The sequence below is a fragment of the Oryzias latipes genome, chromosome 15 (genome assembly GCF_002234675.1).
Source record: "Oryzias latipes chromosome 15, ASM223467v1".
NCBI lineage: Eukaryota > Metazoa > Chordata > Actinopteri > Beloniformes > Adrianichthyidae > Oryzias > Oryzias latipes.
The window spans coordinates 30,126,814-30,145,919 of record NC_019873.2 but is presented as its reverse complement, the minus strand read 5'-3'; the positions used below and the strand labels follow the sequence as shown (position 1 = coordinate 30,145,919).

The window sequence follows — 19,106 nt, the reverse complement described above, 5'->3', positions numbered from 1 at the left end:
ACCTGGAGGACCGTGAGATTTTTGCATCTTCAAGGGTCCATCAGGACTTTTCCAGCTCGTTTGTAAAAGAACCTAGAATGTGGAGACGTTCTGGTTTCACGTTGAACGAGGCACCAAAAGAAGGAAAGGGACTTGTTTAAAAATTATCTTTTAGAAAGACTCGTTTAAAAATGCTCGTTTAGAAAGACTCGTTTAGAAAGACTCGTTTAAAAAGACTCGTTTAAAAATAAGCTTTTAGAAAGACTCGTTTAAAAATGCTCGTTTAGAAAGACTCGTTTAGACAGACTCGTTTAAAAAGACTTGTTTTAAAATAAGCTTTTAGAAAGACTCGTTTAAAAATGCTCGTTTAGAAAGACTCGTTTAGAAAGACTCGTTTATAAAGACTCGTTTAAAAATGCTCCTTTACATAGACTTATTTAGAAAGACTTGTTTAAAAATGCTCGTTTAAAAAGACTCGTTTAGAAAGACTCGTTTAGAAAGACTCGTTTATAAAGACTTGTTTAAAAGGACTTGTTAGAAAGACTCGATTAGAAAGACTCATTTAGAAAGACTCGTTAGGAAGACTCATTTAGAAAGACTAGTTAGGAAGACTCATTTAGAAAGACTCGTTAGGAAGACTCATTTAGAAAGACTCGTTAGGAAGACTCATTTAGAAAGACTCGTTTAGAAAGACTCGTTTAGGAAGACTTATTTAGAAAGACTCATTTAGAAAGACTTGTTTAGAAGGACTTGTTAGAAAGACTCGTTAGGAAGACTCATTTAGAAAGACTCGTTTAGAAAGACTCATTAGAAAGACTTATTTAGAAGGACTTGTTAGAAAGACTCGTTAGGAAGTCTCATTTAGAAAGACTCGTTAGGAAGACTCATTTAGAAAGACTCGTTAGGAAGACTCATTTAGAAAGACTCGTTAGGAAGACTCATTTAGAAAGACTCGTTTAGAAAGACTCGTTTAGGAAGACTTATTTAGAAAGACTCATTTAGAAAGACTTGTTTAGAAGGACTTGTTAGAAAGACTCGTTAGGAAGTCTCATTTAGAAAGACTCGTTTAGGAAGACTCATATAGAAAGACTCGTTAGGGAGACTCGTTAGAAAGACTCGTTCAGCTGCCAGAGACATGAGGAGCTTTTTTATTTCATTGGACGTTTTGCTTGTTTTGAGACAGACTGCAGTTTTTTTGGGCTTTACCGTCTTTGACCTCTTGACCTCCAACAACACAGACAAAGTTTTTTTTACAGTAACTTTATTGAAAAACGGTGAAGTTCGGTGTGTGAGACTCCGCCCACAGAGACACAAGAACAGAGCTGAATTTATCTAGAACTTATGAGAAGTTTCACATGGAAAGTGGCGACAGGAAGGCAGACGTCTTTCTGCAGGTCTTTACACAGAAATATTCAAAACAGCAACTTAAACAAGTTTCCTGCAGCCCCATAGATTTGTACCACGTGCACGCTCACACACACGCTCACAGACACGCGCGACGGCCTCTGTTGACAGACGTGAAGACACGTGTTAACCAGCAAACATACGATTCACACAACAGGACCGAGCAGAGGTTTGACAGAAAGACCAGATCCAGAACACCTCAGGGTCACAGCCGTCCTGCAGGGAGGATGCAGAAACGTTCAGTGGATGTCCAGTCTGCAGTTCTAGTGTGTCTACAGTCTAGGTTCATTTAGTGGATGTCCAGTCTGCAGTTCTAGTGTGTCTACAGTCTACGTTCATTCAGTGGATGTCCAGTCTGCAGTTCTAGTGTGTCTACAGTCTACGTTCATTCAGTGGATGTCCCGTCTGCAGTTCTAGTGTGTCTACAGTCTACGTTCATTCAGTGGATGTCCAGTCTGCAGTTCTAGTGTGTCTACAGTCTACGTTCATTCAGTGGATGTCCCGTCTGCAGTTCTAGTTTGTCTACAGTCTATGTTCATTCAGTGGATGTCCAGTCTGCAGTTCTAGTTTGTCTACAGTCTACGTTCATTCAGTGGATGTCCAGTCTGCAGTTCTAGTGTGTCTACAGTCTACGTTCATTCAGTGGATGTCCAGTCTGCAGTTCTAGTGTGTCTACAGTCTACGTTCATTCAGTGGATGTCCAGTCTGCAGTTCTAGTGTGTCTACAGTCTACGTTCATTCAGTGGATGTCCAGTCTGCAGTTCTAGTGTGTCTACAGTCTATGTTCATTCAGTGGATGTCCCGTCTGCAGTTCTAGTGTGTCTACAGTCTACGTCCATTCAGTGGATGTCCAGTCTGCAGTTCTAGTGTGTCTACAGTCTACGTTCATTCAGTGGATGTCCAGTCTGCAGTTCTAGTGTGTCTACAGTCTACGTTCATTCAGTGGATGTCCCGTCTGCAGTTCTAGTGTGTCTACAGTCTACGTTCATTCAGTGGATGTCCCGTCTGCAGTTCTAGTGTGTCTACAGTCTACGTCCATTCAGTGGATGTCCCGTCTGCAGTTCTAGTGTGTCTAGAGTCTACGTCCATTCAGAGCAGGCCTCTCCATCTGCTTTAGTCTGTAGAGTCAGTGGAGCTTTGCTCACTGGATCCTCTCTAAACAGTCATCATTTCCTTCAAAGCTGCCACATTACTCGTCCCGTCAGAGGATTTAGCGTCTGGCAGCCGGATGTGGCCCGTGGCGAGAAGCGCCGCCGCATCAGTGAGAGGCTCTGGCTTTTGTCTTGTGTGAAAGCTTCGGCGCAGGCGTCTTCATCAAGGGGGAAAGAAAAGCCCTCCACACATTTAGTCTGCAGGAATGAGACGAACCTCTGATGTGTAACCAGATCTATACAAACTGGAATGATGAGGAGCTCAGGCGACTCCCCTGCGTGCGCTCAGAGCCTTCCACATGCAGCCATTACTACCTCTGACACACGTGACGCACAGAGAAACCCTCATTATTCCAGCGGGTTTGTTCGCCGTCCATCAATGAGATGCCAGAGAAAGATGGGAGGACGCTTTTCATTTAGATTATGCTTTTACACAGACATCCGCTAAACAGCAAGAAATTATGTCAAGCATCAAGCAAATGACTCAGTCAGGCCAAATGACAGGCAAAATACCCCCCCCCCCACACACACACACACCCATGATGCATCTGAACAAAACAACCTCTGGGTTCATCAGTGTTTCTTAGTGTTTGTCATTCATGTAGAGCAGTGCAGCTCTGGGACGGGTTGCAGTCAGTACATTGACGGCTGCAGCACCGACTGCATTGACGGCTGCAGCACCGACTGCATTGACGGCTGCAGCACCGACTGCATTGACGGCTGCAGCACCGACTGCATTGACGGCTGCAGCACCGACTGCATTGACGGCTGCAGCACCGACTGCATTGACGGCTGCAGCACCGACTGCATTGACGGCTGCAGCACCGACTGCATTGACGGCTGCAGCACCGACTGCATTGACGGCTGCGATGAACCCCATGAAACATCTGCATTCACGTCGTCAACAGGTTACTAACTGGAAGACATTAGTCATTTTCAGAGCTTTAACAGGAACCTTGAAAGTGGAACAGCCTCTGCAATGTAAAGATCTAAGGATGAGAAATACTCCTGCAGAAAAACTACAAACTAGCAAACTTTCTGTATAACACAATTAAACGTTCATGAACCGTGAAAACCAGAGACCCAGGTGGGTGAAAACACCTGAAACTGGTGTGAGAAGGCATTCAGTGCAAAGCTTTTCACCACATCAGTCAACCCTTTTTGGCGTCTATGGTTGAACAGATGTGTGTTTGTTCGGCCCGGTTCTGGTCCAAAGGGGGCACAAGGAGACAATAGTTTCAACAGTGTCGTCATGTCGGTGATGTCCACAGACGGTGCAGATACATTCAGTGAGGAGGAGGGTTTTCCCTGCAGGTTTATGGTCTCGTCCGGCCCCTCTATGACACAGATGAGTGGAACATTATTGTAACCATGACACTTATGTCAGACACAGACCAAGCTGCCATCTGGTGAAGAGTCTTCCTTTGTCTGTAAACTCGGTATTCCACCGCAGAGCTTCCAGTCCTTCCCACTGATCACCACAGACGGAGGGTTTTAAAGGTTGAGGAAACATGACGTTCCCGTGTCCATCAAGGCTTTTACAGACATTCATCCAGTGTCTTTACAGCTCAGTCAGCCAGAACAGCTAACTACCTAAATATGAAGGAAAGGTCTTAGAAAACATGGAGGCCCACATCGCACCAGCATTAGTGTAGAGACTGAACCGGTATGAACCGGTGTAAGACCAGGTGGACCTGGTTTGAGCTCTGCAGGCGTGACCCGACACCGCCATCCGCAGCTTTATTAAATACTGATGAAAACACAGCGAAGCAGAAGTTCAGTGGAGTTCGTCTCTCACAGCTTTCTGGAATGGACTTTTTAAAGTCCCAACTATGAAGGCGGAGAGGAATGGAATACAGTAGTGTTTCACGTACCCGACAACTAAAACCTTCCTAAATAAAGATTGTGCAGCAAACATCCACACCAGTCTGGAAGGACGGCGCCGGCCGCTTGATGGCTAAAGGCCGCCATCCAGACCAACATCATGAGATGAGGCCGACTCGACGCTCAGGTCCACATGTAAACAGTACCAGCAGAATGAAGCATTATTGCACTTAATGAGACGTTTCCTCCAGCAGAGACCTGCGCTCCACCTCTCCAGAACTACAGGAAGCAAAAATCTACCACTGATGACCAAAACAAAGGAAGGACTTGAGCTGATGTCCAGTCTCCCCCACTAGGAACCTGGACTGACTCGGTCCACACGAGTCTCATGAAGGAGAAGGGCTGAAAACGTGGCCTTCAGGCGGAAAACCCCCCAACAAGAACTGGATTGTAAACAAAAAACTAAAGCTTGATCTTCTTTGAGCAAATGTCAGCACCAGAGCAGCTGGAAAACATGAACCTGGTAAGATTTGTAAAAACACAAAAACAACATTCAGAAACAAACAACGAACGTTTGCTGAGACACAAAGCGCTCTTCTACCGGACAACCAGACCGCCGGGTTCACTGTCCGTACCACTTCTCAGTGAGGTTCCTCCATCGAGGAAACATCTGCTCTTCATAGTCCGAGTGTCAATGAGCACCTGAAGCAAGCCCACATCATGACACTCCCCTTGCAGGCTGTACAGAACTCCCTGAGCAGGAACATTTCCCCTCAATGACTCACAAAGTTCCAGTGCTCACACCTCCAAGTGTTTTTACAGCCAGTTTCTCTGCAGAAAAATGTCCCATCATGCTGCCGTTTAATACTGTCATAGATGTTCTTACCATGATAACAGGCGTATCATTAGGTCAAATCGATTTCTCATTTGAAATGAAACCTTAGATGGTCCGACTAAGGAGTTAGCTAAAGGCTGTTCCTGCACCATAAATGCAGAGTAACTCGTGGAATCATACAAAAGAGGTACAGGAAGAATGGAAGATTTAGAAAACCCAACATTTTGAGAAAAAAGGTAAAAAAGAAAAAGACACCCATTTCGTAAAATTCAACCATTTCAGGTTTTCAGACGCTCCTCTGCTTCCTCCTCCCTACTTCTTAGAAAGTTTCCCCGCCTTCCTTTTGGGCTCGTAGGGCGTCCGTAAAATGCTTGGCGTTTCCTCCATGACACGGACCAGGAGGTTGTCGATGTAGTCCTCCAGCTCCCTGATGTGTGCGTCCTTCTTTCTCACCACCTCTTTCTGCTTGATGAGCTCCTGCACCACCTCCTCAAAGGACAGGCTGCTGTAGGCCTCGGCGCGGCCCTGCGTCACCACCTCCAACACCAAAACAGTCGCATTTAGCCGCAGAACATTCCTGCTTCAGTTTGCAGAGTTGATGAGTAAAACAGGGAAAGCATTTCTCACAGGCTGAGCAGGAATGAACAGAATCAAGAGGAATGACGGGCCTTCTTGTTCGCTCGTTAGACCAATTAAACAGAACAGACTAATTAGGTGTGTTGGCCCAAAATGTCAAGTGTTTGTCTGCTGTTCTGCGTTTCTAATGAAGGCTAATTGAGAGCTGCTGGGATGTGGCTGCTCGTCAGTGTCAGACGGTATTTTCTCAAACTGTCAGCGTCACTCCAAGAGAATTAGGAGGTTGGCTGTCTAATGAGACTGAACTGTGACCCTGCAAAACAAAGCAGCATAATGAGACACCTCTTCCTCCTTCACACAGGATCTGCATGTGGCCCCACTGTTGAGATTTCACAGGCAAAAGGGGGATCTGGTCTGAGGGGAAATGCCAGGCCGCCTTTTTCTAAAATGAAAGGTCCGGCTAATAAACCCCGCTACAAGGATGCAGCTCAAGCCCCGCTTTGCTCTTTGAGGACAATCTGTTTGGACGGAGCGGCGTGGCACGGTGTGCGCAGATCATATTGCGCTGGTATGAGAGGAACTGTAATCGTTTTTAATGAGGGAGCACTTTATCGCTTTAGCGCCGGGCGTCCTCCCCCAGACGGATAGAGCTGCAAAAGCCTTCACCTTCTTTAAAATACCACACTTATCAGCTTCCACTCCCGTGCACCGCTCAGGCCTCCGCCGCTGCAGAAAGACAATGGCCGGCTTGGAGCTGGACTTCTTATCGCCTCCCTCACCACTACTGGGGCTACTGTGGGGCCACACAGACCCACTCCGAATATTGGCCACAGATTAAATGTCCGGCATTAGCGGGAAGACGCTGCACACCTGAGAGAGGTGGATGTTGTTTTACGTGCCAGCGTGTGAGCGTACCCTCTCCTCCTGTTTCACAGCGGCGCACAGCCACTGCATGATAATGTGCAGCTGCTGACAAAGGCCTGGAAACGGCCGTGAACTGGCAAAGTAATGATGACCATTTTTCTGCCATCAGTAGTGAGAAGAAGATAAGGCCCACACTTGGCATTCTCCAGTTGTGTCATTACAGTTTCTAATGAGCTCAGCTCTGTGAATCTAAAAGCTCAATCCTTTGAAATCTCTCACTGCCCCCCCACTGCATGTGGTTAATTAGGGCCTTGAAGCAGAGGAAATGGGAGCTGCCATTTCTGGAAGGCACACAGCGGCGTGCAGGGCCACATGTGTGGACACGGACAACCCTCAACACCCACGAGGAGAGGTGAGGAAAGCCATTATCACCACCCTCCTCCTCATTTAAGCCTCACTTTAGCTGCTGCCCCCCCCATGAGCGCCGCCGCTGAAACAGGCCGGACTTTCTAAAGGAGAAAAGAACAGAACTGAAACCTAACAACTGTTAGAAGTACAAATACAGCACTTCTGTAGTCAGAGAGGATCAGAACCAAACCAACCCAGAGCCACGAGCACAGAACAGACATGTGACTGCACTGTAGGTTCTGTCGGGTCGGGCCTGACGGACAGGAGCACAGAACAGACATGTGACTGCACTGAAGGTTCTGTCGGGTCGGGCCTGACGGACAGGAGCACAGAACAGACATGTGACTGCACTGAAGGTTCTGTCGGGTCGGGCCTGACGGACAGGAGCACAGAACAGACATGTGACTGCACTGTAGGTTCTGCCGGGTCGGGCCTGACGGACAGGAGCACAGAACAGACATGTAACTGCACTGAAGGTTCTGTCGGGTCGGGCCTGACGGACAGGAGCACAGAACAGACATGTGACTGCACTGAAGGTTCTGTCGGGTCGGGCCTGACGGACAGGAGCACAGAACAGACATGTGACTGCACTGTAGGTTCTGCCGGGTCGGGCCTGACGGACAGGAGCACAGAACAGACATGTAACTGCACTGAAGGTTCTGTCGGGTCGGGCCTGACGGACAGGAGCACAGAACAGACATGTGACTGCACTGTAGGTTCTGCCGGGTCGGGCCTGACGGACAGGAGCACAGAACAGACATGTGACTGCACTGTAGGTTCTGCCGGGTCGGGCCTGACGGACACAAGCACAGAACAGACATGTGACTGCACTGAAGGTTCTGTCGGGTCGGGCCTGACGGACACGAGCACAGAACAGACATGTGACTGCACTGAAGGTTCTGTCGGGTCGGGCCTGACGGACACGAGCACAGAACAGACATGTGACTGCACTGTAGGTTCTGCCGGGTCGGGCCTGACGGACAGGAGCACAGAACAGACATGTGACTGCACTGTAGGTTCTGTCGGGTCAGGCCTGACGGACAGGAGCACAGAACAGACATGTAACTGCACTGAAGGTTCTGTCGGGTCGGGCCTGACGGACAGGAGCACAGAACAGACATGTGACTGCACTGAAGGTTCTGTCGGGTCGGGCCTGACGGACAGGAGCACAGAACAGACATGTAACTGCACTGAAGGTTCTGTCGGGTCGGGCCTGACGGACAGGAGCACAGAACAGACATGTGACTGCACTGAAGGTTCTGTCGGGTCGGGCCTGACGGACAGGAGCACAGAACAGACATGTGACTGCACTGTAGGTTCTGCCGGGTCGGGCCTGACGGACAGGAGCACAGAACAGACATGTGACTGCACTGTAGGTTCTGCCGGGTCGGGAGCAGCTGCTAATGAGCTGAAGGCTGCATCATGTGAAGGTCTACAGACCAGCAGACAGACGGACGGCTCCGTTTGGAAAAACCTCCACCAGAAAAAACTAAATGATGAAATGAACAACAATGAATCCTCCACATGCAGTTACCAGAGATATTTAGATATTTGTATCACGTCTTTGGAGTTTCTTACATGTTTGGTGTTGAAAATGTCTTTTTTCTTCTTCTTCAGGCCCAAAGAAACGTCGTCACTTCCTGTCTGCCTCTTCTCGCTTTGAATCAAGCAGATGAAACCGGTGAGCAGGAGAACACAGCGAGGCTCTGCAGTAAAACCTCACTGATGCAGTTCACAGGTAAAGATGCTTTATGCTGTTAAAAATCCAACCTTTCTGACAGTGATGCAGATTACAAATGACCACGGTGCTTCTGCACAGACGGAGCTGCAGATGCTGGACTGGTGTCGTCAGAGATTAGTGGTTAATTGGGGGGTCTATCTCAGTAGACAATCTCATTACTGAAGCTCTGAGGCTTCTGTTATCAAGCCCTCTAAAGAGCTGCTAATGACACCTTCCACTGACAAACCACAGACGAGCCGCAGAGCTTCGCTCGGAAACACAAGAGCACATCTGGAGAAGGTACCTGGATTTGTAGTTGGATATAAACGGGTTGGTGTCTGCTTGAAGATCTTCACTGAAGGGGTTGGGAGAACGCAGATCTCCAGAGCTCCCTGAACGCCCCCCGCTGCCGGTTTTGCGGCCTTCCTTCTTTCCGGTGACGCGTTCCAGCAGGCTTACTTTCTCCTTCTTCTCTTTCCGCTCGCCCTCAAACGGGTTTCGGTTGCGTGGCAGCGTGGCGTATTTCTGCGGCAGGGCGTCGCTGATGTGGCTGAAAGGGTCACCGTGGGCCTGGTCTTCCTGGTATCCCGGCACCTCGCTCTGGGAGCGCCTGTGAGGGCCTCCGGGGCATCCTGGGGGAGGAGCAAATACATGAGGTTGATGATGCGTGTTCCATCTGCCAGAACCCCACGCAGTCATAAAGACCTGCTTTGAACTGCCACTGGTGACGTGTTCTGAGTGGGTCAGCAGGGAAACACTGAGTGTGGTTGAACCAGAAATGGGTCTGGACACCCCGTTACTGTGACTGCTGTGCTAAGCTAACAGTAGAAGTAACCATCTGGGCTTTTTGAGTCAACTGCAAACAGGTGACCAGGTGAGATCCGGCGTGCTGGCGACTGTCAGACAGGTGTGGACCGGTCTCATCCTGGGTGAACATCAGAACTCTTCCGTCTGATTGGACTGAAGAGTCGGTTTACTAAGCTAGCTGGGTGGAGATGCTGATCATTCAGAAGAAGCATCCTCTCTGTGAAGAACTTAGCAAAGCTGACCCAAACTTTGACTGAGCATTAGGAGCTTACCGCTTTCTTCGATGGAGTTCATGGAGTCCAGTTTAGGCCGGAAGTGCGTCCCGATCAGATCTGACATGGAGTGGGCCGCTGAGAGTTTGTGGACTCCAGAAAGCAGAGGTCTCTTGACCTTTGTGTCCGTCTGGGGTTGGGGTTCTGGGGGGACGGACTGGCCGCTGGGCTCCGGTTCACAGGCATCAGAGTGAGGCAGGACGGCGGATGAGGTGTCGCTGAAGCCGCTGTCGTGTTTGCGGTTCTTCATTTTGTCCTTGAGCTTGGAGAACGGGGAGCGGGGCTTCTCCTTCATGGAGAGGTCAAACATGCTGGCCGTCATGTTGTTCCTCATGAACTGAACGCAGACTTCAATGCGCCCTCGCTCCTTCTGCTTCTTCCCGGGTTTGGACTCCAGCGAGTACCAGCTGAACACACAGAACAGAAACTCACTGTGATGCGCTTCAATCCCAACGGACAGAGGAAAAACAAACATTGATCTTTAATTGATTAAGTAGAATATGAACAAATCTGAACAGAACTTGATTGAAACAGGCAATTAAAGCTGTGAATGAACCCAGAAGAGACGAGCGCTCTCCCTGTTGCTCAATGGGAACGACTGAAAAGACTCATTTGAACGGACTAATCCGGCGCCACACACAAACGAACGCCGACGCCTAAATCCTCTGAACTTTCTGACACAAATGAGAGCAGCATTTATCACTCAAAGGATAAACATTATTCTTTGAAAACTGAGGATAAGAAATAGGCTGTTGGAGAATAATAAAGACCATTTCAGGCTCTTTTTGGCTCCTATTTATTTAACCCCCCCCCTCAATGCTTCAACCAGAAGTAATGGGATTTATGCCTTTGCTGTGAGGGAAAAACGTGGCATTTGCACAAATCTGGCCTTTGTTCAGAAATGCAATGACAAGCTAGTGTGAAAGTGAAAAAGCCAAAACAACAGTTCATACATGCTAATGTGGCTGTGACCAGTAGAAAGCAGTAGAAAGCAGTAGAAAGCATGCAAGGAGAGAGTCGCCCTGCATTTGGTCCCATGATGGACGGTCATTACTTTGATCAGGGTTTGCCTCCCCCTGAAAGAGCAGCTTCAGGAAAGCGTCATTAGCTCTGAAAACACAGCGCCTCATCCTGTAAACCATCCCACAAATAACCCAACAGCCCAGTTATGAAAGGCCTTGATAGGTTCAATTCCCAGGCTTGGAGCTGCGCTCAGCTGATCAGCAGCCACAGCATGCCACAGCCGCGGCGTCGAGGCTGAACCCCGTGTGTCTCAAGGCCAAGATAACCCTCCCTCCTGTGCCTGGAAGCAGGATTCTCCCAGCCGGGCCAACACCGCTGGGAAAGTCCTCACAATCAACAAACGCAGGTGTGTGGTGATTACAGGCTGCCAACCCAGATATCAAGACGGGCCTTCCTCCTCAGAAACACTGTGGACGGGCCAACGCGGGTTTGGTAACAGCGCCGAGGGTCCCGGCATCACTGTCAGGCCTGGCAGCAGCGGCAGCTTAGGGCAAAAGGCATTGTGTTTGTGCCCCCCGTAATAGAGCCTCTACTGAGGGGGAGGAGCCTCCGCTCAGACGCACAAACCACAGATGACAGACTGGGATTAGAGCTGTGACGGTGTGGGATTTTTGATCACCGCAGTGATGAACCAGCAGGGGGCGCGGTGTCGCGGTTAACACTTTGTCACCTTTCTGGTAGCCATGAAGCCTGACACCCGTGATGAACGTGGGGCAGGAGGCTCCACCTTTGTTTATACAGACATGTAACTTTACGCTGCACAAAATAGTTCCCAAACCAAACATTAGAGGTGTGTATTGGCAGGAGTCTGGCGGTACAATACGTATCCCGATATTTTACCAAAACGTGTTTTCTTTCTTCTTTTTTTTTTTTAAATATGACTTTGAAAAAACTCTACCTGAATTTAAATGTCTTCCACTGTAATAAAATGGTCAAATTCAGTTTATTTAATGATCATAATGTTAAGCACTGCAACTGTATCTCATATACAAGTTGCCTTTGCCAAAGCAAATTCACAGTGATTTTATTTAAAGTTATAATAGAATAGGGAACAGTCAACATTGTCTGATTTCCACAACAAAATATTTTTCAGTATAAGACAAAACAAAGAATGAATGAGCCTTAACAAATAAGTTTCTATTGAGGAAATAAAATGCTGTTTATTTTCAACAATGAAACTTCTCCAGTACTTTAAACGGTTCAGGAGCCTGAATGGTGCTTCAAAAATGGAGGGTGGGGGTGGGGGGCAGATTCTTTCCAGAAACAATAAAGTGTGATGATGTAGCTGCATTACAGAATGAAGGAAAGTTGCTTTAATGTGGCAAAGAGGCTTTGTTTACATGTCAATCTGCCTCTGCTGCACCGTTGCAGCCACGCTTTTCACACACGGAAGTAAGCTAACGCTGATCGCCACGATGTCGGCCTTTTTCAGAGCATTGTAAACATCCCTCCGATCCATCAGGTCGCTAAGCTAGAAACTATTACTGGGACGTTCTGCAGAACTTTGGCCCGCTTTGCCACTTTTGCCGATAGCATTTTAGCTAAGCACATTAGCCTATTAGCCACTTTTATCTGAGCCGCTAAAAAGCAGAGAAAGCCACATTTTTCTATGTTACTGGCAGCAACATGGCTCAGAGTTTCGGTTTGGTATCCATTTCAAGTATAAACTAAATAGTTCATGTCTCATAACAACAGAACAAGCTGCCTCTGGCTGCAGTCTTCCTGTTGTCTTGTGCAGAGTAGAGCTGCTCAAAGAAGCTCCATGTTCTCTGCTGCCAACTAGAGGTCGGAGGGTGAAGTGGACAACAAGAGTCAGACGCTGAAGGACGCTCAGAAATAATTAAATAAATATCGATCTGGCAGCATTTTGAATCGATACGAGTATCGCCAAATGAACTATTGGGATATTTTGCCGAATCCATTTTTCCTTTTACACCCCTACAAAACATGTAGTGATATTCATCCAAATCTAACAGTGCGCGTTCATGTTTGGTGTGACAACATGCCGCACTCAAGAACGCACGCAGCTTGTAATGGAAATGAATACAATGAAAATTAATAATTAGAACTCAGTAAATTTGTCGTATTTCCTCGCGAGACGGAAACTTCGCGTGCGCGTGTGTGTGTGAGTAGAGGGAGCACGCTGTGTGCAACATAGAGGTAGTGGGAGCCGTGCGCCGACAAGAGGGAGTGACGGGCGCGGTGCAGGGAGTGAAGGAGAGAACAGTCTGACAGAAAAAAAGTAAGTCTGAACACAGGACTAGCAGAAAAAGTAAATTATCAGCAAAGATGAATGTGTTTATTATAGTTCCAATCACGCACCATATGCAGAACTTTAAAAAAAAAAAAACTTTCAAAAACGAAAAGCGATGCGGTTATCCTCACACCCCTAACTGGGATTCTGCTGATGAATTTTGCACCATAGATCCAGGCCCAGGAACCCTAGAACCAGGCCCAGGAATAACGGAACCAGGCCCAGAAACAGTAGAACCAGGCCAAGGAACCGTAGAACAATGCCCAGTAAAATGGAGCCAAGCCCAGGAACCAGAGAACCTAGAAAAATGCCCAGGAATCCTAGAACCAGGCCCAGGAACCATTGAACAGCCCCAGGAACTGTAGAACCAGGCCCAGGAACCCTAAAACAAGGCCCAGGAATAACGGAACCAGGCCTAGAAACAGTAGAACCAGGCCCAGGAACCCTAGAACTAGGCCCAGGAACCGTAGAATCAGGCCCAGGAACTGTAGAACCAGGCCCAGGAACCATAGAACCAGGCCCAGGAACAGTAGAACAAGGCCCAGGATTAACGGAACCAGGCCCAGAAACAGTAGAACCAGGCCAAGGAACCGTAGAACAATGCCCAGTAAAATGGAGCCAATCCCAGGAACCAGAAAACCTAGAAAAATGCCCAGGAATCCTAGAACCAGAGCCCAGGAACCATTGAACAGCCACCAGGAACTGTAGAACCAGGCCCAGGAACCATTGAACAGCCCCAGGAACTGTAGAACCAGGCCTAGGAACCCTAGAACAAGGCCCAGGAATAACGGAACCAGGCCTAGAAACCGTAGAACCAGGCCCAGGAACCCTAGAACAAGGCCCAGGAACCGTAGAATCAGGGCCAGGAACTGTAGAACCAGGCCCAGGAACCCTAGAACCAGGCCCAGGAACCCTAGAACCAGGCCCAGAAACAGTAGAACCAGGCCCAGGAACCGTAGAACCAGGCCCAGGAACTGTAGAACCAGGCCCAGGAACTGTAGAACCAGGCCCAGGAACTGTAGAACCAGGCCCAGGAACCATAGAACCAGGCCCAGGAACAGTAGAACAAGGCCCAGGATTAACGGAACCAGGCCCAGAAACAGTAGAACCAGGCCAAGGAACCGTAGAACAATGCCCAGTAAAATGGAGCCAATCCCAGGAACCAGAAAACCTAGAAAAATGCCCAGGAATCCTAGAACCAGAGCCCAGGAACCATTGAACAGCCCCAGGAACTGTAGAACCAGGCCTAGGAACCCTAGAACAAGGCCCAGGAATAACGGAACCAGGCCTAGAAACCGTAGAACCAGGCCCAGGAACCCTAGAACAAGGCCCAGGAACCGTAGAATCAGGGCCAGGAACTGTAGAACCAGGCCCAGGAACCCTAGAACCAGGCCCAGGAACCCTAGAACCAGGCCCAGAAACAGTAGAACCAGGCCCAGGAACCGTAGAACCAGGCCCAGGAACTGTAGAACCAGGCCCAGGAACCCTAGAACCAGGCCCAGGAACCCTAGTACCAGGCCCAGAAACAGTAGAACCAGGCCCAGGAACCCTAGAACAAGGCCCAGGAACCGTAGAATCAGGCCCAGGAACTGTAGAACCAGGCCCAAGAAACCCTAGAACAAGGCCCAGGAACCGTAGAACCAGGCCCAGGAACTGTAGAACCAGGCCCAGGAACCCTAGAACCAGGCCCAGGAATAACGGAACCAGGCCCAGAAACAGTAGAACCAGGCCCAGGAACCGTAGAACAAGGCCCAGGAACCCTAGAACAAGGCCCAGGAACCGTAGAACCAGGCCCAGGAACCCTAGAACAAGGCCCAGGAACCGTAGAACCAGGCCCAGGAACTGTAGAACCAGGCCAAGGAACCCTAGAACAAGGCCCAGGAATAACGGAACCAGGCCCAGAAACAGTAGAACCAGGCCCAGGAACCGTAGAACCAGGCCCAGGAACCCTAGAACAAGGCCCAGGAACCGTAGAACCAGGCCCAGGAACTGTAGAACCAGGCCAAGGAACCGTAGAACCAGGCCCAGGAACCTGTGAATCAAATGTTTTGAATGTGGGGTCCAGCAGGCTCCACCTATTTTTATTGAGGGATCTGATTAAGTTTAAGTTTATAACTTTGATCACAGAAAAATATCATAAAATGAGGATTATCAAGAAGATGTGAATAATCAGATCCAGAACGGTTCTTCTGACCATCAGAATGACTGAGGAACAGCTGTTTGTTTCTCTATAGACGTTTACGGGATTTTGGCTTCTTGGAGCCACTTCCTGTTTGGAACGCCAGGGGGGCGGGGCCACTCAGTCCAGTTCTCTGGTACAGCCTACTGTCAAAGGACCGACCAGTCTTAAGGCCCGTACACACCGGGACGAATATTCGCCAGGCGTTATTCGCCAGCGTTTTTCGCCACGTTTTTTGTGTTCACACCCAGGCGATTTTCGCTGACGATGAGTGGAGTGAACATGCAATTTCATTCCCTGACATTAGATGGCGCTTAATGTAAAACAGAAATACTCCTGTACACAAGGTGGCGCTGCGCAACTTTACGCTTCTTAAAGTCGCTTTTCACTCAGAAGAAGAGAGCAAATATTTACACGCTTGTCAGAATCAAACAAAGAAAACATGAATATTTCAAGCATCAGTAGCTCCAACTGGTGCTTGGTTCGGGGATATTTTAGAATGTCCGTCATTATTGCTTCGCGGCTGTGTGTAGACGCTTCTTGGCGTCTATCTTCTTCGCTGGTATGTGTGCTCAGCAAGGCAGTTTTGTGTTTGAGCGCCCCCAAGTTGTGTTTTACTGTAACTTCAGAAGCTCCAGACACGTGAGCAAAAGCGCCATTCTCATTGGTCGAGTAGATTTTGACGCGACGCGTCGGAAAAAAAAAACGAACCCAAGGCGTTTTTTTTTTTTGACGCTTTAACGCGTGGCGTTTTTTCGCGTCGGTGTGCACACTCTCGTTGGTGCCCTTTGTTTAGTCACGAGGCGTTAAACGTCGGCGAAAATCGCCGGCGAAATTCGTCCCGGTGTGAACGGGCCTTTAGGGAAACTTTTTTTTTACCTCCTGTTAGTTGTCTTTGTTTGTCAGATCTGTTTTTCCAGTGTGTTTTCCTTTGTCTGTTGTCTCACTTAAATAAATTTAAAAAGCAAATTCCTGACAGACATCAGAACTTCCTGTGAGAAGTTCCACCCAGCATCTTCTGGGCTTTGATGCTGCCGACCCAGAGGAAGTCTGCTGCCACGCAGAAACAACAACAGCAGCTGAAACAGTATGAGGAGCACTGCAGGAGCCCTGGTCCAGACGAAGCTCTGCTTCTCTGCTCAGACTCTGGGGAAGAAACTATAACTGCCCCAACATTCAAACCCTGGAGCCTTAGGCAGACACAGAATCTTCCCTTCAAGCTGCTTCTATACAGGAATGACTAACACGACACGTTTGGCCAGCTCCACTTGTTTGGGTCACCAGTTCAGCTACAAGAACATGGAAACAAAGAACGTCAAATCTCTGCTGATCCCCCAACAAAAGCAGCAGGAAGTAAGAGAAAGAAAGAGAAGGCAACCGACCGACCGACCGAGGCATCAGCTGTGACTGTCAAGGAGCCACAGAACAGCCACTGGCAGGGAGGTTTAGGGTGAGGACTACCGGCTGCTGGAAAAACTCAGTAATCTGCTTATGACTGAAATAGTTGTGAACATATTTTCCACTTCCTCCTAAACGTCTGGACATCACGCACAAGAGCTCAAACCCCAGACATATGATGAAGCAAAAACACTGATTAGAGAACCTGAACTGTAGCTTTAGAACGTTTGAATGGTTCCTTAGGACCTGACCGAGCTTCATTTAAACCGGTTTCTTCTGACACCCATTTACAAACGGGGAAAATGTTCAACTTTAGGAGGTTTCTAGTTTGAGATGTTTGGTGTGAAAAAGGAAAACATGTAAAAACTAAGAGCCTTATTTTCTGTGGAGTCAGGATGGAGCAGCAAACCCAGCTGAGACGACTGTACTCACTCGGTCTTCTTCCGTCCTTTGTTTTCAAAGATCTGGTTCAGGTTGATGAGCCTCTGACCCAGGAACTTGTCCATTCCAACCAAAGAGCGGTGCATCACTGTCAGACAGAGTGAATAGACCTCAGGATTCCCCTCCAAGAGCAGACCCGGTAATTCAAAGGAGGCTTCTTCCTTCCATATGGGGTTGACGGTCTTCTCTGCCACGGACGTGGAATACTTCTCCTTCCCCAGCTGGATGATCGTGTAGGCATCGTTGGTGCCATGCTTGCCTTTGGGCTGCAGACCGCTGGCTTGAAGAACAGTGGCTTGGACGTGGGTGGGAAACCATTTCTGAGACTGCTCCCTCAGGGACATGATCGGCACCGGTCATGAACCGCCGCAGGAACTTCTGTGGTTAGTTACCTGACAAGCAAAAGGCAGGAGACATGACTGACTGCTGCTTCTCCTCCATGCTGGTGTGGTTTGGGACTACAGTCGCTATGGCAACAAGCACCGACAGGTCCGGCAGGCTGAGCACGCCTCATCCTCTATCAATTCACTGATGTTTAAGCCACAGCTGACTCATCTGCAAAGACAGAACCAGACAGGAGAGCGTCACAATTTGCTTTCAGAAGCAGAGTGACTCATGAAGCACAGAGAACAATGCTGGACGACTGAATACTTTTTACCCAGAAGCCCTATGAAGCCTGGAGGTGGAGCTGCTTCTGAGGAGATCGGTCTCTATTCTGTAACCCTTGTGCTATCCTATGACCCCCCCTTCCATTGTGTTCTCCTACCATGACAAAGGTGGATAAAGGTGGAAAGATTTCATGTAATCCATGGACACCAGTGAAGATCACAAATCATTGAAGAAAAAAGGTTCAGAGCTCTGTCTAGTGGGTCTAGATGACCCACCTCCCAATGTTAAAGTGCCTCGTTAGGGTGGAGGACCAATGATGTCACCCGCTGATCCATGCTGTGTGATCAGCTGCTGGATGAGTCACACAGAGGATGACTGTCCTGATTAAATGTAAAGATGTTCCGGATAGAAACGACAGAGACAGAAACTCCATTAATTATCCACCACAAAAGCCTTAACGACGTCTGTCAGCACTGCGGTGCAGGAACTAATCATTTTTATTTCTGAGTATTTCTTTGTGGTCATAAATTAACATGGGAATAATAACTATCAGCCTGACATCATGACTGAGTGGGTTTGGTTTAACAGCATTAATGTTTCTTGATGACCCGTCGTTCACGTTAGCAAACTCCGGCTAGTCAGACGCACGTAAACGTCCCGCCACAGCTTCTTACCTTACGGTCATTCCCACCGGGACACCGCGGACCGTCACAACTGCCCTGCCGGTATCTACCTTAACGTTCATCCGGGGTTCGGGAGGCTCAGCCGCCGGCAGCCGTCACTTCATGTCGCTGTTTCTGGTAGCATTGCTCCTTCACTGACACAGCCTGATCCACTTCCTGTTCTGACGTCACGTCCGGTAACCCCAGCTCCAGTCACGTGATAGCGCCCCCCCCCCTTCCGGCAATTTTGTCTTCCAATTATTAATTTTCTGTGGATTATTAGATTTCTGTATTTTGTAAAAACAAAACCTTTTTGCCTGAAAAACAACAATTACATTTATTGATCAAACATTTAGTTTCAGTCATCAACATTTTTTTTCTGAGTTAAAAAGCTGATATATACGTATGGAGTCCTATACTGTTCAGAATTGAATAAATAAATATTTAATTAAATAAATAAATATGACCTCATGTAAATACAATCAACCAATAAATCTCTCATAAATATATAAAAAGATCATGAAATTTTGAAAAACCTGCACACTGATTTTAAATTAGCCATTATATTATTTAATATATTTCATTTTGCTTTAAAAACCTGTTCATTATTTTAAAACAGCATTTTAAAATATTAATTTTTAATCATGTTGAATATTATTATAATTCTACGTCTTTTTTCAGAACCTTGGATTTCAAAATC

General features: G+C 48.0%; 1 protein-coding gene across 4 annotated transcripts; it reads right to left on the bottom strand.

Annotated features, from left to right (window-relative positions):
• Window positions 1–1,223: 1,223 nt before the first annotated feature.
• On the bottom strand, window positions 1,224–18,601 carry rab11fip2 (RAB11 family interacting protein 2). Of its 4 annotated transcripts, none has more exons than XM_004077591.4 (6): window positions 18,419–18,601; window positions 17,127–17,690; window positions 9,841–10,247; window positions 9,066–9,393; window positions 8,620–8,698; window positions 1,224–5,730 (listed from the first exon to the last, which is right to left on the bottom strand). In XM_004077591.4, the coding sequence occupies exons 2-6, from the start codon at window positions 17,477–17,479 to the stop codon at window positions 5,506–5,508; spliced, it is 1,392 nt and encodes a 463-aa protein (XP_004077639.1). In that variant the 5' UTR covers window positions 17,480–17,690; window positions 18,419–18,601; the 3' UTR covers window positions 1,224–5,505. The 4 variants fall into 4 exon arrangements, with proteins under 4 accessions (XP_004077639.1, XP_011483089.1, XP_023818917.1 ...); XM_011484787.3 differs by having other exon boundaries at window positions 18,478–18,601; XM_023963149.1 differs by lacking the exon at window positions 18,419–18,601 and adding an exon at window positions 17,794–17,873.
• Window positions 18,602–19,106: the final 505 nt, after the last annotated feature.